At 34.0% G+C, this 23,264-nt stretch overlaps 2 protein-coding genes across 5 annotated transcripts in view; one reads left to right on the plus strand and one right to left on the minus strand.

Moving 5' to 3' along the window:
- The window catches only part of LOC128981883 (cytokine-like nuclear factor N-PAC), a 93,774-nt gene that overhangs the window by 47,511 nt on the left and 22,999 nt on the right, over positions 1 to 23,264 (plus strand). The window lies entirely within an intron of this gene.
- Positions 697 to 12,121, minus strand: LOC128981881 (leucine-rich repeat neuronal protein 1-like). The gene is made up of 5 exons (XM_054400854.1): positions 11,617 to 12,121; positions 6,731 to 8,526; positions 5,377 to 5,485; positions 4,388 to 4,528; positions 697 to 4,171 (listed from the first exon to the last, which is right to left on the minus strand). The coding sequence occupies exons 2-5, from the start codon at positions 8,500 to 8,502 to the stop codon at positions 3,473 to 3,475; spliced, it is 2,721 nt and encodes a 906-aa protein (XP_054256829.1). The 5' UTR covers positions 8,503 to 8,526; positions 11,617 to 12,121; the 3' UTR covers positions 697 to 3,472.

The following is a 23,264-nucleotide window of genomic DNA, read 5'->3' on the forward strand; positions in this document are numbered from 1 at the left end:
GCTTTTTAGTAACATTTGACACCGACGCAAATATGCGACGGCAGTCTATTGGCGGAAACTGGCCGTCTTCGCTGGTCCATATGAATGAAAAATTTAGTACTATTGCGGAATCGAACGTGTTAATCATCGACCTCAAACAACCACAGCCGACCTACACTATACAAATCATCATCAATATTTTGAAAATTTGTACGACCTCCAAACACTATCCACCCCTTGAATTGAACTTCAACAGGGGTTTATGCCTAAAAAAACCTCAGAAAACCAATAACAGTATGCTAGTCATGTTAGGCAGACCTATTGATTTTCCTTCACATAGGCTTTGGTTTTTGACGAGACTCATTGCACATATGCCGTGGAAATCGGCTTGAATATTAGTAAATTATGTAAAGAACTAGGGGCTGGTGTCAAATTCGAGCTAGCTTGCTCGGTCAAGTCTACTACTCGATGGTTATATTAGTTAACAGACAACCCTCATCCTTTCCCATAAAAAATAACGTACAGTTAGCAAAATTTCGTTTGATGATTTCATAAGCGTGCTACTTAAACTTATCTATTTCACATATCTTAGTATATTTTACTTGTATGTGACCACTAATAATAATAAGTTGAAAGTATACAAAATAAATTCATTTCTGCTTAACATCAGAAAACTAACATTAAATTAATAGAATTGTGGAGTTCAAAATACACACATTTTAGAGCAACAAAGATTTATTACGCATTTGTACAAATAATCATTCACAGAACAAAAGGACACAAAATAATATAAATAAATAAGTCACATTAAAGTTACCACCAATCTATCTACAAACAGTTGTTATGAATTAACTCAGTTTTATAATGAATAAACACTAGCCTTCCTTCTAAATGGCCACCAATTAATCACATCTCTGTGTGGTTTTCTTTCCATAGTTAGAAAATAGAAGAGCATTTGAAATACTAACTCCTATGTAATCTTAACCTAAAATATTTGATACTTTTCTTATGCTAAACTTTTGCAGCAAAATCACATTGTTGTTTAGAAAATGTATATTAAAAGTCAAACTTGCTGATTGACACTTTTGTATGCCGGAGAGGACTATTTTTCATGGTGGCCAGTTATCAGGGACGCCGATGTTTCAAGACGTTGCCCTGACAGTTTTTTCTACCTTAACCCAGCGATTTAGTTATATAAATCAAAAGTAAAACAGTCATAACTTTTGTTGGATTTGCCAACATGGCATCTACCCTAATACCAGAAGCAATAAAATACAGATGAATTGCTAGGTTTTTACATAAGCAGTTTGATAAGTGCAATGAACTATTGCATTTATTTATTAAAATACAACCTTATATTCATATAGGTATATCTATTTCAGAGATTGAAAAATATAAATGATAGGCTACTTAAAGTTTCATACTCTGTGTTAGTTTCATTAAAATGTGAAAGTTCTGATTATTATAAAAAGAAAACTAAAATACTTTACCACTTATCTAAATTTAGATTCTGGCCATGTAAAGAAGCAGAGACTATATATTTACTAAAAAAAACATGTTTCCGATTAAATTAAAATGACAATTTTAAAAATCATTTAGCTAGGCTAGCAGGTGAAAATTTGAATTCTTAAATTTATAAAATATTTTGTTAATTATTAATTGAGACCAATTTTGACGATAAATTGTTATCAATAGGCCTATAAATTGTTTTAGGCCTTTATCATATTATGGAAATCAAAACAATTATAAATTAATAATCAGCCCATATTATCAATTACCAATTTCATACACTGAATCGTCATTTCCTGTAAATATCCTATAGAAGTATTCATTACACTCCTAAAGTTTAGCTCACAGAAATAATTTCAGTGAGTAAAGATTTCAAAACAAAACAATCCCTATTAATGTATACAGTTTTTCTAATTCTAATGTAGGTTTAAGTTTGCTAGAAAATGTGATACTTTTACTACTAGTGCTTCAATGAATTATTTCTTTATTGAAATATATAAGAGATGACATTACATTATTTGGACTTAAACATTATTGTAATTTTTTCCTTTAAAACACTACATATTATGAGTTTCATAGTATTATCCATAGCTCATAGTTTAATTATTAAATTTGTATGGCATTATTTTGTATAGATTTACTCCAAATTATAGTGCAATACAGTTGCAATTAACTTGTGTTGTTATTTTCTTTACCTAAGCCTATTTCTAAATTATAAGTGATCATTGGCTATTTCAGTTGTATAAAATGCATTCAAGGTTTAAAATTAACCATTGCTGATTTTTTTTGTTGCAGTACAATACTTCAATAAACTACTAAAGACATTTTTGTAATCAGAGAAAATTTAGAATCAATAATACTAAATATAGTGAATGTTTTAAATATGTTGCTATTAGTTTTTAAATGATATTAATTCACTGATACATAAAAATCTCTCTTTTGACAACTGCAAATAACAAATAAAGGAAACACTGGAAACAGCAAATAAACATTAGGTTTAATCGATCATAAATATTTGAACATTGCTCAAAATCTCTATTGTTAAAATGTTTTTTTCATTCAAAAAGTGCCAAGAAAATATGGCAATAAAAAATAATAATTTTATTTCTTCAAGGGATAGACTTTTTAATTAATTAAACTCAGTTTTAAGTACATGGTGAATTGTTGATCACAAGTACTACCTGAATGGCTAAATCTCATCAAGCCAGGTAGTAATATTGTTTTAAAAAAATATCAATATATACAAATAATTTCCTGTTGGTACAGCATGTAAAATAATGACATTAATGGATATACAAAATTCATAACTAAACCAAATAACGTTAAATTAATTTTAAAATAGGAATAATGTTGTATAATAATTTTGTATTTTAAAAAGACAAAAAAAGGCACGTAAATTAGGGCCTATAGAAAAAAAGAGTTATTATAATACAGCATTTATTACACATTCATGGTTATTCGTAAACAAATATGTACATCACTATATAACAAAGATATGTGAAGTAATTAACAATAACCATTAACAAATTATGTATACAAATCTAAGCGGTATATGTAAATCAAAATGTTATACATGAATTAAATAATGTCATATCTACCTTAATGGCAATAATAAACTTAATTTCAGCCGTTTTTTGTATGTTTAATTTTTTTCGTAAGACTTAAAAAAACACCACTTTGTTTAGCTGTATATATTTCCTAATAACTAACACAATGGCAAAACTTTTTATTCATACATATATTTGTAAAATAATTTTAAAATTTTAACTTTAATTTAAAAATTTCATACTTTTCTGACAAATGAGAGGTGGTAAGTGGAGAGCAGATAAGAGAGAGAAAGAAATGATACAACTACGAGTCCAATGTTTGAGCAATCTTCCTAACCCATACACAAGAAACTTTGAAGACACAGGTCACCTTTTGGAACAAAGCTATCACAGCCATAAAAAATATTACAGGGCACTCAACAGTTTACACTTTGGCACTAGAGAGCTGTCTCGTGCGAGGTCGCGGGCACCGACGGAAACATCTTGTCATCGTCACACAGCTGCGGCATCTCGGGGAGACTAGTGGAGGACTGAAGCGTGCGAGGCACCTGGAACTCCTCGTCCCCCTGGGGAACTTGTATCCCGGACTGGGAACTGTGGAACACATGGCAGGGACTGTCTGGCAGCCAGGGGACCGTGGAGTAGGAGGTACTGGGCCTATCTAGAGGGTTATCTGGACTGTAGGCCTCAGGTGTTATGGAGTACTGTAGTTGTCTTCGGAGTAGCATCTCCTTCACAGGAGACTGAGGACCATCAGACAGTTCGGACGGAGTGTAGTACACGGATTGTGCATCTATACCTTCGTCTAGCACTGCAGGATCAGTCAGTTGTTCCAGTTCAGTCTTAACGTACTCACTGATATCTTGAATATCCACCAGTTCTTCATGAAAATCTTCTTTCGGGTCTGTGAACATGGATGTTTCTGATCTTCCGCATGAGCTGCCTCTACAGTTGTCCAGATGCAGATTGGGAAGATTTTCTAGGATCTTGTTGAGCGTTTGCTGCTGGTACTTGTATGATTCTCGGAACCGCAGCACCTGGTGCGAACTGAACTTCTGGACTCGGTTCCTCTGGAACACGTAGTTCTCTCGGACCCAGCCCAGCTGTGACGTCGAGTAGTCCCTGACTTTCTTCATCTGAGAAAAACATCAGTCATACAACATACCGTAAATCATTTTATAGTTATAACATGAAAATAAGCTGTAAAAACAGTTGGCGGCTTAAGCTTTGGTTGGATAGCAAAATCACTATGCATCTTCAATTTTATAGCTATAACAATGACACCACATTGTTGGGATCATCAATGTCACTCATATCCATTACTGATAGTATGTTTAGTCTGAAATAGTTACCTGGTCATAATATTGATCCCTCATACTTGAAAACTGGTGTGAGCCGTAGTGCTTAAAGTCTTTGAGATGCTTCACCTGTGACTGGTAGCTGTCTCGGATCCATTCCACTTGTTGCGTGCAGTTCTCTTTAATCCGATGTACCTAAAACATTTAAGTTTTAATTGTAAAAAGCTTTATCTCATATTCCCACGTTTTGTGAAAGTTGCAATGATTTATACACTTACAGGACTGTCTCAGATATTTAACTGTCTTTTATTTTAAAATAAATGTAATCTATACCAAATCAAACAGAAGGGCATTCCAAAGTGAAGCAGTGAAAGGAAGAAATTTTATCATAACAATGTAGGCTAATTTGTACAAAATTGTTGTCTTAGAAATTACAAGCCTTTATCATAAATAGCTTTCCAATACATTTAAAATTTTAATTTACAAAATCAAATACAATATTTAAAAACTGACCTGATTTTAAGCAGAAGAGCTGTTAAAACTTGAAACAGTACAACAGATTAATAAAATAATAAATTATTAATTGAATACAGCCAATCAAAATGTACCTTTTAACTATCCTAGAAAATTAACTGATGAAATTAAACAAGTCCCCAAAGCCCCTAATCTCACTTGAAACTTAATACCTAGGAATCATGTAAATGAAAATGCATTTGAAATGCAAACATCCAGCATTCAAGGCAGTTCTGACTCAGTACTACAAACTTCAACTGTTGGCCATTATCAATGTTGTTGCTTTTGTTTCTGAAAAATGTAAACAACTTCCACATAAAATCATCACGTTAAATAGAACGTAAATGTGAAGAGTAAAGTTGTAGCCTTCCCCGTCCTTTCACTGTTGTTTCTTTAAGCCTAAAAGAATAACAGAGTTAAAAAGACTGGGTAACGTCATCAAGTCAATAATTGTGAAAAATTGCTGATCTGATGATATTAAAACGTGACAAATACTCCTTCTAAATGACCATGGGGTCTTTCATCATTACCTGTTGAGTGTAGTTTTGTCTGAGGCTTTCAAGTTGCTGTGATTTGTAGGTTTCGATATTCTCTCGTAGTTGTATCAGTTGTTTTCCTCTCTCTTCTACAAGTCCGCACCTTAACATTTTCACATTATACATTACATGATAATTAGTACAACACGGGGTTTTCATTGTTAATTTTAAAAGCTCTTTACAAGATCTTTTTACCCCAATTCGACAATGCATAATGTTTAAAAATTACTTTTCTTTCATAATATAGTGGAAAAATCAATCATGTCCTTACGTTTTTGTAAAAAACATATGATGGAGTTTTGAATGTCTGAAAGAATCCAGACACAATATTGAAGCAGCAGTCTCGTGGACTTTGACAGTCCAACGATTTAGCGGAGTCTTAACCGCCAACGAGTTTGATTAGTTTCAAAATTTGTCGAAGGGGAAGCTCAAATCCACTGGATGATGATGATTCAGGCGTGGTATATGATAAGCGATACTGAATGATTACTTACTTAATAACGCCTGATGAAGTAAGTCAGATTTGAATGATTGTGGGTGGTGTTTCTAATGAATACCTCATACACTTGGATCTTCAAAAATTCAGCCAATTTTCATATAGTTGACACCAGAGTACATAAACAGCGGAGAACATTATATTACATTATTAAGTGAAACAAAGTTTTTAGCTGAGAATCAGGATTAAAGCTGAGTCTCAAACAGTTTGTTATAATTAAAGTAGGCAGCATAAAATTGTGTTATTTTATGTTGAATTTTACGTAACTAGTAATTCTATCTTTATATTATACATAATGTTAGTGTTAGCATAACTATTTTAACTTAATTGTGTTTCCAAAAGGGCATTTATTTTTATTTTTTTAGTCTTCTTGTGTGTAATATGTAAATAATTGTTATGTTAAAACCGTAAAATCATTTTTTCCCTAAATATTTCTTTTAAACACAATTAAATTGTGTAAGTAGCTGTGCTTGTGAATATTTAGTGAATAAATTTATTGTTATTTTGATAACATCTATACATATTTTAAATACTGAGAAAAAATGTTATCTTGACTAAAACGTTCTATGCCATAAATTAATAGCTTTACATTTTTTTCATTAAATGTAGTTTAACGAGAAAAGTGAAACTTGTTCAAAATGATCTAATTCCACGTGTGTGGGTAAAAAAAATGTATTACCCATTGAACATGCTTTTAGTACTTCAGGTCAACCTACATTTTTTTAATTATGTTTTTTTAACACCTTATGTCAACGGCGGCTGGGTAACTTGTTGCCTGAAAATTATCAAATTGGTATGTAGAAACTATACTGCTATATTTTTATACTAAGTACGGTAACTCAGGGTGCTTACTTTTTACATATCCAGTAGATAATCTGACCAATGGCTGTGCACAAGAGAACTGCAATAACACATGAGGCGCCTACAATGATGCACATTAGTTTTATGTGGAAAAATGTTTCTCTGTCGAGAGTCACCACGATGTGCGATGTTGAATTTCCCACAGGGTTGATGGCAATGCAAGTGTATATTCCCGCATCCTGGCGGTGGATTTCTTGGATGTGCAAAGATCCATTGCTCATGACTTGTATTCTACTTTCAACGATGGGTTCAAGATCATAAAGATGGATTCGAGGATGACTAGAGAAAATGTCTGTGGCATTTTTGGGATAGTAGTGAAAGATATACCCGGACGGTGTCACCCAAGTAATGGATGGAATTGGTTCACCATTAAACAGACACGTGAGCATTGCAGATGACCTGAACTCTAACACCTCTGTTGTTGTGTCGTTGATCGCTTGTGGTGGTTCACAGTTGAGGGATATCAATTTGTCTAGAAGATTCTCTGAACCGTCACATGTGAGAGTTGTGTTCACGGAATGCTCATGATTTTGAAGCCATTCTATAAACCATCCAGATCTACAGTCACATTTCCAAGGATTGCCTTCAATCCTCAATTGTTCTACCACTTGCAAATGAGAAATGAATATTGGCAAACTTGTTAAGTTTCCATTTCTGAGATCGATGAACTGCAAATGATTACTAGAGCTAATTTTGAAGTCTTCTATCGTCTCTAGATGATAATTATGACTAGCATCTAGGACTCTCAGTCTTTTAAGTTTCGCTAAAAGACGGGCATTAATTTTATTTATAAGAGTTTCACTGAAACTTAGTGTGTTAAGTTCTAAATTAGATTGCAACATTTTATCATCCAAATTTTCAATCGGATTTTTACTTATGTTTAATACTTGCAAGTGAATCAGTTCTTTAAAGCTATCAGTCGGTATTTCTGCTATTCGATTTCCTTGAAGGTCCAATTTTTCTAAGGATTTCAGTTTATGAAATAATTGATCTGATATAAATTGTATTTCATTGTTTGCCAAGTCTAGTATTTCTAAATTCTCCAGATTTGTGAACATTTGAATCGGAACTGATTTCAGTTTATTGTTATTGAGAAGGAGGGTGATCAAACTGGAACTAAGTTTGACGTCTTCGGAAATATCTAAGATTCTGTTGTGCGAAAAATCAAGCACTTGAAGTTCACTGCAGTTTGCATAGGTTTCCGTAAGCATGGCCTCTAACTGGTTCTTTGATATGTAAAGTTCACGTAGAGACAATTGATTTTCGAGCATGTCATTTGGGAGTGTCGATAGATAATTGTTAGATAAATCGAGAACTCTTAAACGAGATAAGGGGGAAAAAGCTAATAAGGGTATCTCTGATATGAAATTCCTACTCAAATCTAAATGCTCTAAATAAGGAAGTTTTGAAAATGTATGCTGACTAATTCCCTTGATTTCACTTTGTGTATAAACTACTTTGATCATCTCAGACCCGCTGGACGATGTAGGAACTAAGTTAGATGACTGAAGAAACAGAGTTGAGACATTTTCGAAGACAAGACTTGTAACAGATGGAGGTAGTTTTATTCCGTTGCTGGGCCGGTTCTTGCATACTATGTCAACAGTCTCTGTGTAATGGTCTATTATAATACATTGACAAGAATGAGGACATGGAGTTAGATATTTAGGAACAGAATGTCGAGTATGATGCTCCACCGCACTCGCACACAAACACACAAACGCACTCAACAGCAGCAGCGGAACAGTCTCTGCTACCTGCATTGTGTGTTTTCACTTAAACATCACCTGAAAGCATCATTAGCACATTAGTATTGTGATTGCTACATTTAGACAAATAAACAAACCATCGAATCACAAATTAGGCCTAGATTCTATAGGCCCTACACCAAATATTATAGCTTGTTTGAACAAATCAATATTGTACAAAAATAATTTAATTGTAAGCCTGGTGTTAAAATTTTGTATATGCACTAACCTTTCCAAGCAATATAGTACGACACATATTGAATGGTTAACTTTTGAAACTGATCCTAATACAAAATTAATATGCTTGTTAGATACCATATTGAATTTATTCCTTGTAATTTGAAATTTTTGCATTTTAACTGCATAGGCTCTGTAGCTGCCTATAATTTATCCTAACTGCTGTACGACTCATTAACCATTTTAATCTTAAGAGAGAACATTACACTGCAAAGCAAAACAGACAACTGAAGTAACCTAGGCCTAATCAAAATCTGTTCCTGTAAGAGTACACTTTAAAAGTTCAGATAGTATACAGTAGGCTAGCTTATGCTTGAGGGCACAGAAAACATACTACTATTACCCAGAATGCTAACCGTGTGTTAAACAGTGTTTAAGTAATCGGAGAGAGCTTTGAGTGTCAATTCGTAGGCAGCTCCACCAGCATTGCAATTCTAAATGGACACAGTTTTAATGGGTTTAGTAATTTGTTTATTAATGCTGGTACATCTTAAAATGGGTTGAATTAATGATTTGGCATATATTAAAAACATGTTGCAGTAAAATGGAGAACATTTCTGGTCAAAGAGACAATGTAATTCTGAAAAATATGTGTACCGGTACTGTTACCTACTTGATTATACTCTTGCTTGTTGGGGGTTTTAAAGTGTTTTGTGATTCTTTGTTTGAAGTTCATTGTTGGTGATGGTGAGTTAATGTTGTTCAAAGGTTTATTGCGGACATTTTCCATCACGAATGTAAAAAAAAAATGTTTTGTGATGTTTAAAAACATGTAATTTTTATCAATAGATGCTTTTTAACAATAACAGGGTATTAAAGTTACACTTATTTAAACTATCTTGAGAGTTTTGTTAGCTTGAAATGTGTCTTAAAAGTAGGCTTAGTGTCAGGATAGCATATATAAAGAATAAATCACCTGACCGAATTGTAGGACTAAGATATTATCAGTAGGTTTACAGATAATGTTTTCTCCGATCATAAAATAACTAAACCCTAGCTTATTAAGTACCGGTACAATAACCCTTAAAATATTGCGTTCCCGCCCCACTACTCCTCTGTTTACAGGAAAACTTATAATTTTTTACATGATTTGTAAAAGGAAGATTAACCCTCCGAGTGTCCATAGTTTAGGCCTTAATGTCCGCCTATTTTTGGCACATTTGCAAGGTTTTATTAAAACGGATCTGAAAAGCTTAAAACAATGTTAATTCTACTGTTCTATATACCATTTTGTTTGGAAAATCATGGGCTTCAATATCATACATAAAACCTAAGGAATATTTGTTTCAAAAAAATTTTTTTAGGTAGCCTAAAAATAAAAACTATTTTGGAAAAATTGAAAAAAAAATAAGTTTGCGCTCAATGAAATTGTATTAATTATAGGCCTATAAATATTTGAAAATAGCCACTTTGTTCTAAATTTTATGAGGATTACAAATATATAATAATATAAGGAAGTAGATTTGCAAATAAATAAGTTATGGGCAAAAAACAGATTTCAGTACATAGCGTTTAGCTAAGAATGCATAGCCTAACCATAGCTAGGAATCTGCCTGATAATTTACATCAATATCACTAAGTACCTACTTCTTCAGGATCATCAACCAGCCCTTCAAAATCACTTAAATCTTCTTATAATGCACCACGTATATCACTACTTTTGATTTTTAACACTAAAACAATGATAAACATAATAAAACACATCAGTCATCGGTCCGAGGTTAACTAACCTGTTTACAAATACGCACGTCAGCTGTCTGCTACAATTACGATCGGCTCGGAGAACATAAAGCGCTTAGAGACAGACCTCTGGAGAAAGCTTAGAATCTAACGAAAAGAACGATACCTAACTCGATCCAGTTCAATCCGATTTTGTCAGTCATAGAGCCTTCGCCGTAAACAGTGTTCGTGAGTCGCTGCAGCGACGCATGACACTCGGAGGGTTAAGTTACCTTATGTAGGTATTCTAAATGTCAGCGCCCTGGAATGTCTTGATGGCTAACTCTACCTATTGGTTTAGTTGAAAGATATTCCAGAAGGCTATGATCCAGAGAGGAAAAAAAAGGTTATTAGGGCCTACTTAACTCTAGATTCCACTGTAAAACAACGGCAATTTTATTGAAAAATGCCGAATGGCAGGGCTAGGCCTACCTAACAAAAAACTATTGAACTTCTTTTGTAACCACCCCAGTGGTGTTTTGTATTTAAAATAATAGCCTAACGGCAAATGCATTTGAGGGTGGGATAACTCATTTAGGCCTATTGCTTACGTTTATTTGGATATGGATTGAGTCATTTTTAAATTCTAAGGTTTTATATTAAAATAAGTTTCAACAATCAAAGAATGTGATATTTTCAACGTTTTGCATCAAGTTAGGCTGACTTTGTGAAACTTACATAGGGTTGAAATTATGATTAGGCCTATCATTAACTTAGGGTAGGTCTTTTAGAATTCTTCGTGATGTTTAATGAAGAGGACATAGTTTTTTTAAAGTTTTAGTGCAGTGAGGAAACCCTGCCCTTTCTTTAACTTATTTCACTTTTATTTATCAAGCCGTCCTTTCTCGCAAAAAAATGGGTCTGTTTATCGCAAGGGTCATTACAGTAGACGCAGCCTGAGACTATGATTTGCAATTGCATAAACTTAGGTTAAGTTACTGCATTGTAACCTCAACAAACAACGCAATAACTTAGGTCTATAAAAAACCCCTCACCAAGTGTTAACCTTACAATAAAAGTAAGCTTAAGGTTCTTATAGTAGGCCTACGTTTGATAATGGCCAAGCCCATTTGGTCTTTTACTGGGATTAGCCTTGACTGCGTTGTGATGACCCTTACCTATGTTACCCTAGTTTATGTTTTAAGAAAGTAATAGATTCCTATGAAATCTTACCTTCCAAAAGGAAATTTTGTATGCCAAATACTCATGGACTCGTATGAACTTATTTCTGTCATCATGGACGAAACCAGCATGGTTTAAATCAGACCAGTCCTATACTTCCGAGAACATAACCAAAGTGTGATTTTACGTAGGCCTAGGAGATGCTCCATAGAAGTGACAGAACGTCGAATGCTTCAAGAAGGATAGCAGTTAAGGATAGAGATAATAATTAGGAGGGGTTTTATTTTGCTTTATTGAGACTAGTAGGTAATTGAATGGTACCGTTTTTGTGATTGTTGTTTGATTCTTGGTTCTAAATTAAGCACCTCTCACAACACTAATTTAGCACACTATTTATTGATCACTTATTCACTGGAGTTAAATTTGACAAAACGCGAACGACAAATTCACTCAGATTCCAGATGACGATTTTGATCACGAACAAAAGAAACCGACTCGACTGTCGACTACACGGAACGCCAAGCACAGCTGGACTGGAGGACTGGACTGGCGTGTAATAATAATAATGGCGGCGATAACCGTTCTGCTTCTTCACTCTTTCACTGTAGTTGGCGCTGGCGCGGCGGGAGACGGTTTTGCCGAGGTCACGGACACAGCTGTTTATTCAAGTTTTGGAGGGAGGGATGGAGTAATAAATCGTTTGTCGTAATTTGCTACCTGCTACCGGAAGCATGAGATGAACTATTTTTCATTTTTACCCAGAATTTGCAGCGAAGCAAGTGTCTAGGTTGCGGTTGAATTCCTTACCAATAATCACAGAACAAATCATAAAATTAATAACCCAAAGTAAACCGATAAACAAAATTGACGTCCCATGCGATCTACATTTACTTGGATTGAACCATTGAACTAAGCCATCGAGCCGAGCGATTTAAATCACGATAACCAACGATTGAGATACGGTATGAGTTCAATTTTAGGGTTATATATAATTCAATTAATTTGTTTGATATAATTATTATCTCCACGGCATTAGCCGTACAGACAAGTAAAACTTAGCGTCTTAGGAAAATAAACTGTGTCCGTGACAAAATTCAATAATACACAGCCGTCATATTTTGTTTATGTTTATGATCTATACCGGTTCTGTTCAAGTATCCGTGCATTTAAAAGTTGAAATAGAAAGCGTCGAATTACAACGTTGAACAACTGCGCGGTGGAGAGTTAAAACGATGGAAAGTCGAGAGCAGTTTAGAAGTGGCAATTCCAGAGAAAACACGAGAACATCCGTTTAGATTTTTAAACAAACTACTTAGAAAAATAATTCAATAAAGTGATACTTTGCAAGAGTAAACAATAAAAACACGATTCACATCCTGGGCTGCCATAGACCAGGTGGGTCGTGGGTCGAGTTGTTGTTTTGTGATGTAAATGCGACCTCGAGATGAAGCAGCCAAGCTACGTCTGTCTCTATCACGTGCCTCTGTGACCGTGGTATACCGCGTCACGCATTATATAAAAACTAATGTTCAAGTGTGACAATTAGTAAATTTGTGACTGGTTTCGTTAAAACCCTCTTTGATCTGTGGTTACGTTGCGTACAACGAAAATTATAACAGACATGGTATGAATCATGAAACAAATCATTTCACTGCCCCGAAAGTAAGCATTGCATTATAAGTATAATATTCGGGCCAGTAACGTTGTTTTTTTATGTTTATGGTCCATACTGTTTCTGTTCTATCCGTTCATGGTTTATGGTATGCATTAATTAATATACGAAACAGCTTTTAAAATCGCCATTAATTCCTCTATATGTATTTTGTGTTTCCTTAACACTTTTTTCTTTAAACTTGTGTAAACTCGTTAACTTAATGTGATTAGATGGCATTATACGTCTATTTCAAGGCGAAGACGCGTATTGAAGGAATTATTTGATAGATTTGTTACTGAGTAAGACCGGTGTGGTTATTGTGCCAGGACTTATTAGTTATTAATTAAAAGCAAGCAAAAAGTTATTGACCTTCATTGTCGAACTTCAGAGTTGTTGTAGAAGTCATAGTTTGCTAACCTCTGGTAAACAAAAACCGTCTTCACTTTGTACATTTTAACACAATGTTGAAGCAATGTCTTTGATAATGACAAGTTTTTCTATTGGATGTTAGTCTCACTTAAGTGTCTCAAATTAATTGTTCCAGTTATAGTCCGTAGGCATCTAATTACATGTTTGAATATTTCAATATTCAAAGTGATGGTTAGTGATGTGGCTACTTTATTTGTTATTTTCACCTGTCAGTGGAAATACCCTCACCCTGTCTTTGTGATGGTGTAAAAAGATAAAATCGGGCCCGGGTCTTCCTCAGACTTCAGACCTACCGTAATAGCTTATTCCCTTCGATGGTAAAACGTGAACATTACACATAGATTAGTTTGACGGTTACTAACAATAGAGATTACTATCAAAAACACGTCAGATTTTTTTTTAGGTTTACAATCATTTAAGTTTGCGACATGCAACTACAATGTTCTGGAGAGGATTACTTTATATATTTTTGTTTTGTTATTTTTTTTAATAAACATTTTTTAGAACATAGGATAAATATACACTATGTTTTACTGTACTTATTTTTACGTGTTGGCGGCGAGAATGCGATAGTAGTGATAAAGAGCCGAAGTTGTCCGATGACTGCCGAACTTGACCGAACCCTGGTCTATTGATCGAGTGTTCCACTTCTCTATCGTTAAAAGCTATAAGAGATCTGTTTGTATCAAAAATAAATTAGCTACTCGCTGTGGCTTTACAAGCACTTGCTGAGCAGTTTAAATATATTGTGCTAATTATCAGTTATTTGATAACTTTGGTCGTCGAGTTTGTTCGCTCCATTACTACTAAAACTACGAAATAATTTTAAAATCAATTGTGTACAAAATGTATCTATTCAAATGACGTGTTTGTAATATTGTACTTAAGAATATAAATATGCGTGTGGATTTTAGCTAAAAAAATAATCGAGGTTTTCATTTGTCGTAATAAACTGACATAGTAAAGCGTAAATCACATTTAAAGGACGTAACTTTGTGGACACTTTACTTTAAACGAACCATAAATGTTCGTTCGTTTTTTTATAATACCCACAATTACTGATACACTAGATCAGCAATATTTGAAAAAAATACAAACTCAACTAATACAATTGCAACAAAGGTATTTGAATAATAAAAAAAACACATTTTACTGTTTTGAAAACAATAACTTCATAATTAATTGCACCTAGCAGTTAGTTCACTCAGTTCACTTACAGTTTGTTGTTCGCAAAAATTAACTTGCGACCTTGAATTTTATCAGTGTCGCAGTTTTTTTTTAGTAGCTTATCTAGGGACTTGAAAACTAAACATGATTATTCTGCGATACTACCCAGTTCTGTATGCAGTGTTACGGGACGTTTGTAGTACTGTATACACTAGATTCAACGATTCAACTGAGGATAGGTTCTGCTTAGTTATTAAAGCCTTATCAAAGACCAAACTAGTTACAGAACTGAACCGTTCCATCAACTCCCTCGACACAGAACCCTGCGATATTGTATCACGTTCACCGGATTTGTCTTTTCATTACTCTGCCTCGTATTTTGAGTTTTTCCGCAGCAGTTTTCTCCATGATTCATATTATCTTTACGGAAAATCTCTTGGAAAAAATCAGCTTTAATTAAGTACAGTAAAAACTATGATTTGTAGCATCATTGCTTCAACATCATAATTTGGCCAGTAAATGACTAATGAAGAATGTGTTCTACACACATCAATCCATATTTATTGATTTAACTTTTTAGTAACTTTGTTGAAATAGTTTGATATTATTTGATTTTGTTGTAAGTCATACATTTATGTATCGGAACCTTTCTGAGCTTTGTGCAATTGATTTGAAATATAACTTAATGTTTATTAAAAATTCGAAATCATATTCACAAAAAGGCTACAAAACTCTGACAAAATGCAATATATGTACTTGATTTTAATTAGCTTTCTTAATTGAAATTTTACTGAAAATTGTTGTTTTGGTAAATATGCAGTCTCATTGTATACATTTTCGCCGTTTATATAAACATCGTTCTTTAGTTAATTGGCTGCTCAATTTTTAATTTAATAATGGAATTGCCGCGAGCTAAGAACAATACTGTGGGACCTTGAATACCAAATTAATATTGGAAAGCACAAACATGAACGTGGTATATATTTCTGATGGAAACAACTTTAATTAGATTATTTAGGGTTGAATTGATAGTCAGAGAAGTTAGTACTTCAAATACTTGCCTAACGACGTGCCATAGAATGCTTTATGTGTAGAATAAATAAATAAAATAAACTAAAGGTTTAATCAGTGTTGTTTTACATGTTTCATGTTTATTATTTATGGAGACGTATGCCTATATGGGAGAGTCATGTGTTTAAAATAACCTGGTGATCAATGAATGTCATTTCGTTTTGCAAGTCGTATTAAATTCATAGTTTAGCTCGAAAACTTGTGTGTGATTGTTGATACATATTGTAAGTGCGTTTCCCTAATAACACCAAGGTTATGCCTACCAGGCAAATTGAACAACGTGATTGTGAAATAAATCTAAACATAAACGCCAACAATTCGTATTTTTACTTGATGGCAGACAATTATTTGAAACAAACAAAAACGTTTGTTTGAAAATTCGTGACTAAATGGATTGACCTTTAAATTGGCTTTGAATTTATAGACGACATTAAAGTAATCGGCTCCACAAAACAACCAAAGCTAAACAATTCAACTTGACCCGTACAATTGGCTTTTATCTGATTTTCCACTTAGGTTCGCATAATTTTGTTAAACCATTACCAAACGTTCCTTGCTTTGTCTTAATTTCAAAATGAGACTAATGCCAAAGGCATAAATACCGTACTTGCTCTAAACCTGAATAGACATTATTGTAATTTATGTTTTCATACATTCTTCTTCGTTTTCAACGAAAATTACAGTTAACAATAATTGAGTTAATTGTACTGGATTGATCTTTTAAACACACTCATACAATGGTCTGATGAAAAGAAAATACAAAAAACACATACAACTCTGGAACGACGGCTATTTAGAATTGCGAATCGTAAATGATGTCATCCAACTAATTATTAATTTGTTTTGCAACTGTTGTTAAACCAAGCCAACTGGTTTTGGCAAACCAACAAAAACAGACAAAAAGTAATACAAATCCTTTTTCTCAGCAACTCCATCGTGCGGAATTGTCGTCCAATCTCTATACTTTGATTAGGTTAACTTTATGATTAGATGAATTTTTACCCGGGCGAATATGACTGAAGAAAAAATGCTGAATGAATCGTATGACTACTCAAATGTTCAAAGTGACTAGATCACTAGAATATGGAAATGTGCGGTTTATGAACTAAAACTTTTTAGTTTTGAACCAACGACCTTTAGTTTATTCGAGAGTGCTGAGTGCTATTAAAATGGGCGTTAACGTCATGCACAGCAGACCGGTAGTAATCAGATGTTTATCCTCCCTATCTTGACATGTAACAACACACAGGTTATTATATTTGACCAATATCACTCAATCAGATATCGCTGCATTTCTTTACATGAAAACGAATGGATGGATATCCTGAAACGTTTTTCTATGCACTACGCGCCAGTGGTTGAGGATAAAACTGATTTCCCCAGTGCAATATCGCATATTCAATCAAATCGAGAATAACCACTACCTCACTCCTCTGTGTGAAGTAAGTTTACTTCGAAAATATTGCTCGAAGTTTTTGAGCCCCATAACAGATATCCCCACTTCAAAACTCTCCTTAGACTGTAATTGTGACAGGGACTTTAAAAAAAAATGCAAAAATGTTTTTTTACTAGTTTTCATAATTCATTGTACTTAGAAAACAAAACAAAAGAAAAAGAGAAAAATCTGTAAACTTTGTTTGTCATTTTTTTTTATCTATTGGTCCTCGCCGACAAATTTTGTAAACTTGGTGAGGCCATGCTTGTAATATCATAAATAAATATATTTGAATTTTGAATTTTGAATGCAATCTTAATAAAGACTTTAATAATATAATAAGTAATAATACACTTTGAACATGGGAAAACAATAAACATTTGCTATTTAAATTAATAAAAAGCTGGTACTCCAGCCCCATATTCAAACTCTCTAATTGTCCCCCACTTCTTTCTTGTCCTCCTTATGTCGCACAGATGGTTTTTACCTTCATCCAGTTCATCACTTAACTGTAAGGTTTCTTCCATTTTTCTGTTAGGCGTTCTGCCATTGCTCTGAGCAAGGTCTGAAAATCTTTGCCAAAGCATTCTTCCGTCAACAGACGTGACTAGTGGGGTGAAAGAAGCATTTCTTGTTTCTGTTATTGTTAAGTATTTTTTCTTCTTCTCTCTTTCCGCATTCTTCAAAACTTTTTCGTATGGGAGGTTCAAGTACGATGGAGAATTAGTGTCAACTACATGTACATCGAATAATGCTTCCATCTGAACCTCCAATACACCCCTACAAGCCAAGTCTGCTTCTAGTGCTGCAGCATCCAATAACCCTTGCTCAGAGATAATTGGTTCTCGAATACAGTTTCCCCATCAAGCTTTCAAGTGTATCCCTTACCTCATTATGTCTTCTTATTATCAACCAACCTGGGCGACATAAGATTGTTTTGTTTGGTAGTTAGCTAACTCGTTTGTATTAGCCTAATCATAACAAGACGAGAAAGTTGATTATAAATTAACCGCTGCATGTTTATTATCAATCTAGAGTTTTTAGTTAGGTTTAGAACTAATTGTTTACTCCTAGGACCATTACACACAATTTGTTACAAATAATTTTACAAGTCTTCGAGCTTAAACGCAATCTACTGTACAAGATTCCTCTTTTGCTCTTATTGACACACATTGTAAAGGTTAGAGGTATGCTAATGTCCATGTGCCAATTCAGGCTGCCAACATGACTTCTGTAGGTCTATGTATTGTTGGCTAGACTGATTATATCAGTACAGTGTTGAGTGTGAAGTGACATACCACACAACACAAGCGGCATGTAGGCAAGGTCACACACACACATACACTTGGCGGTCTTCGCAGCTCTCAAATTCGCATATTTAATTTCTCTTCTTTCACTGACTACTACAAGCGTAGCTGCTTTGTGCCAACTTCGTCAACGCTCACGTGCGATATATTCATTCATATCCTAAATTATATTTTATGTATTTAGATCTACTTATCTATCGTATTGTGAAAAAAAAAATATCCAACTGTCTTGCTATAAGCCTCCACTGGAACAATTGCGCAACGATTTCACACAAAGATCGCTATTGTACTAAGGATTTTCGTGGTGATACTAATACTGTTGAGGACTTAGGGGGAGCAGTCCCCAGGACCTGTTCCTCCAGGTTTCCACGGCAACAATATTAAACCCCACAATATATGGATTTTATTTGCTTACGCTTTTCAAATACTATTGCTATAGACAATTGAAACACACGCAAAAGGGCATTTTGTAATTATTGTAAAAACTAAGCGATGGGTACGTCAATTTTTTTTTATAGTGATACGATTGAGAATCGTGTAGTTTTCTAGAGTTAATAAGCTACTTCTTGTTTTTTTTTCTTTTTTTGCGGTTATAAGGGAGTTATACAAATTAGTGCCTCGTATCACAATGACAAAGCTTCTACTGTAGTAATTGAATATTTTGAACTTAGTACATTGTCCATTCTATTCAAATATTGAAACTACACTAGAAAACACTGAGAAAATCAGAGGAGTTCGTGTATTTTAACCATTACTTACACCACGGTGTAATCGTGCAGGATGTTACATTCTGTGTACGGAACTTAGTCTCGTGCCGCTAAAGTGCTGGCGCTATCGTGGTGCCGCCATTAGCTATTTCTGTCCCTAGCTGCTGGCTTCTGGCCCACGCCATCCCTGCTGCATGTCTGCAGTATGGCCTCTTATACATCTTGGCGATTTAATTGCTTTTATAGTCGGTCTTCATTTCGTATGAGCTTTAAAACTTAACTGTCCTCATCTATATCAGTTGCTGGGGATGTGAAAGTGCCAAGACTTGTGTTCGTGTTCCTAGTACAAAAGAAAGCTACTTATAGAGCTGTTTTCTCGAACTCTTCGCAATTTTTTTCAAACCTCTCTTCTGAAGAAAAAACAACATAAACGTAGTGGTTGGTTCCAATTTGTGTGTAAAAACTAGTATCGACAAACACAGTAAGTTTCGAAGCAGTAACTTCATCCAATCAACCGAACTCAATACCAAGTTTGTTTGAAAGGCACTTATGGTACGGTGGAGCAAAGTTCTTTAATGCACTTCCTGAACTTCCTTAGCTTAACGCGTGACGCTGTGCGGGTGCGGTTTCATGATAGGTGCTCTCTTGTTGGAGCAAGTTAACTTTATACAATTTGTTGTTTATATACAAAGTGTAAGGATTTTTTGCTTCTTCTAACTGTCAATAGACAAATTGTATTTTGGAAGTAAGTTTAGTATCATTGTCAAGTTGCCGAAATTTTATTATATTTCTACTCATTAAAACACTAGAGAAATGTTACACGTACAAAGCATTGCAGATTGCGGACGTTCAGAATTGTTTAGTCAACAAACCAAACAGTGGTAGTGGCAATATACCACTTTGCAATGTAAATGTAAATGTGAATGTAAGTGGGCAATGGGTGGGGGGAACGCTGTTTGTACTGCCTTGTCGATAACACTCACTTCTTCACACGAATATATTCACCGTTCCACCAATAACCTGTTTAGATTTCGATTATAACAAGCTGCTATACCCGTGCTTTGCAACGGGAAGAAAATGTGACCTGTATAGAGAGCTATTAATGTGGTGCTGATGTGTGTTTTAAAATACAGCAACGCTATGATTTAGTTTAAAAATATAAACTGATTTAAAAGCGTAAACCTACTTTACTATCAAACCCCTACTTTTGATGTACCGTAAATAGATCGATAAGAATATGACAACATACCTTAGTGTAGCAATAGCATCAATTGGTTCATATTAATGCTTCATGAATGACATGTTTTAACATTATTCTTCAATTTTAGTCAAGCCTCTTCACTTGTAGCTTACTATATAAATAAAAAAAAAAACTAAACTTTGAGCAATACTTTACAAAACGTCTACAACCTCACTTTAAAACCAAACATAACCCTCCTCAATCTACATAAAGCGTCACAAACATCTTTTTCGAGTAAATAAACACACACCAGTTCATTTGACCAGCTGTTTCATTAACTAAATTAAATCAAATCATTTAAACATTGGAATTATGCCAGGCGTAGCCCTTTGGAAATCAGCCTGTGGGGCAGAGCCCTTAGGAAATTCGTCCATATCAATACTTTTCGGCAAATCTACACACTCTAAGCTTCATTTTGATGTGGCATATGCCTATATTTTTATTTGGTAAATGACCTTAATCGTTTACATAAAATTTGATTGTATCACTTTAATAATATAATAGATAATGGAACTTTCATTACAACTAACGATTACAAATAACACAAAAATGAACACTATGCTAGAGTTTTCCTACGTAGTGCGAACGCGATGGTTTGTATAAGCTTTGTACGAGAGACGCTAAAATTGGATCGCCAACCGAACCATGAAAATCGTCGTAATATCTGCTGCGCTGCAACATATCCAGAGCGCAATAACTTGTATTTTGGGAATCTTGCCACTGACAAGACCAGCGAGCATAGAATAAACAACCAACTTTTCAACTCTGCAATAGAATTGAGTCTGGATCAAAAAGTCGAAGAAAATATGCAACTCAAAATTTGATTTGCATTGTTTATGGAATTGTACGTACAGTGCTTCCAATAAAGAATAACCATCTTAAAATAAAATATACGATACATTATTTGGTTCTTCATGAGGTTTGGTGCAGTGTTAGATTGGGTAGCTATAATAGTGCTCGCCTTGTAATCAGAAGTTCGCCGGTTCAGCCATAGAAAAGTCCAAGTTTTATTACGTTCCGAAACTGTGCTCAGCTGTCCTTAGTTAATCCTTGGTCAATATATGGTCATGGTTAAAGAGACATATTGTCTTAGGTTGTGACAAAACTATCATATCATTCATTAAATACTCATCTTCGTCTTGAAATACGCATTAATCAATTTATTCAACAACCTATGTTTATGATTTAAAATTTAAATTACAATTCAATTTCAATATAACAAATAATATGTTATTAAATTCAATCATATTATATTGATCAATATTTTGAGAAAAATAATTTAACTATCAATATTGGCATCACTGTAAATGAAAGCAGTTTAATTACAGTAAACCAATCAGAAATATCTTGAACAATCTGTCCAACGACCTGTTTAAAAACAACCTGAACACATGGTGTGCAAGATCTGCCAAACAGGAAGCACAATGAAGATACAACACTCAGTCAATATTTACGATAAAAATGAAATCTAAATTAAATTATACAAGAAGTGAAGTGAACCATAAACTGTAACTAAATGATTTCTTTCTGTATTATAAAGGATTTTCATTGCTTGTTAAAGAAACTTTCCCTTTTGATCATAAACAAAGTCAAATTGGCCATATTCATGTAAAGTACATTCATTGTGTTAAAAATACAGTCCACTGGTTTTCAAAAATGAAAACCTTTACCTACAGTATGTATCTATTCCAGCCATTATGTTAATTGATTTAAAAAACAAAACTTTATCAAAATTAAATGATAATGAATAGGGTTGTTAATTGTATAAAAGCAAGTGACAAACATCGATTAAGTTCAAAATAAATAACAAAGATTGAAATAAAACCACGTTAAGGACATTTACCCCTTTAATTAAATGCGGTGCTTTTATTGCTGCTTTTATATTACTGCAGTTAATATGGTAGAATGGTTAATGTAAAATGTGTTTTCACCGATAATGAATAAACAGTTGTACTCAGGGAATAAATACTTGATGAAAGACCCGAGCGGAAAAAGTCTGTTCTTCCCGATACATCGATTATCAATTTGTCAATTTGTCCGCGACTATACAGCTACAGTTTATCACAATATTATCGCTCAGGATATCACAGGAAAATACTAACGATGTTACAACAGTGAAATCAGCTGATTTACTGTTATCAGCTGTTTGTGGTTTGTGTGGTCGATACCAGAACTGACGTAACTAGCTTACGTAGCCTATGACTGCCAACAACAGGCAAAGGTTTGGGTATTTATGTCCTCAGTCGACCCTGCCGTTTTACTGTAGAAAGTGATTGTTGTGTGAATACTCTTAAAACTTTCCATGATGTTTTGGACGTATGCGACAACAACAATTCGTATTTATTAAAACTAACAAGATTTGTTATATACGTACAAAATTTGAATACTGTAATTGATTTTGCACTTTTTGTAGGGTTAGATAGGCATGAAAATGAAATTTAGGTCCAGAAGTATGCTATGAGTCAATAGGAGAAAAATAATAGCATTTGTTCATAACATGTTGATAAAGTTTTTAAATTTATGAACCAATCGATTACTGTAGCTCTGAGCTCAAAAAATGGAATATGTATGGGTAAAAGTTTTACTTTATGAAAAAGTGGGCTGTATTTTATTTGTTTTACGCTGAATGTTATTTTAATACAGAAAATCAATTTGATACATTGTCTGTGAAAAAAACCTACTTTAGCAA

The sequence above is a fragment of the Macrosteles quadrilineatus genome, unplaced genomic scaffold (genome assembly GCF_028750875.1).
Source record: "Macrosteles quadrilineatus isolate MER2022 unplaced genomic scaffold, UCM_ALF_1.0 Scaffold_55__1_contigs__length_795759, whole genome shotgun sequence".
NCBI lineage: Eukaryota > Metazoa > Arthropoda > Insecta > Hemiptera > Cicadellidae > Macrosteles > Macrosteles quadrilineatus.

What these genes read in the sequence shown, in the direction of transcription:
- LOC128981881 (XM_054400854.1), bottom strand. Translation starts at nt 8,502, where the DNA reads ATGCAGGTAGCAGAGACTGTTCCGCTGCTGCTGTTGAGTGCGTTTGTG. An exon ending in ATCTACTGGATATGTAAAAA is followed by an intron (nt 5,486 to 6,730) that starts GTAAGCACCCTG and finishes GAAAATGTTAAG; the next exon opens with GTGCGGACTTGTAGAAGAGA. An exon ending in GACAAAACTACACTCAACAG is followed by an intron (nt 4,529 to 5,376) that starts GTAATGATGAAA and finishes TAAATGTTTTAG; the next exon opens with GTACATCGGATTAAAGAGAA.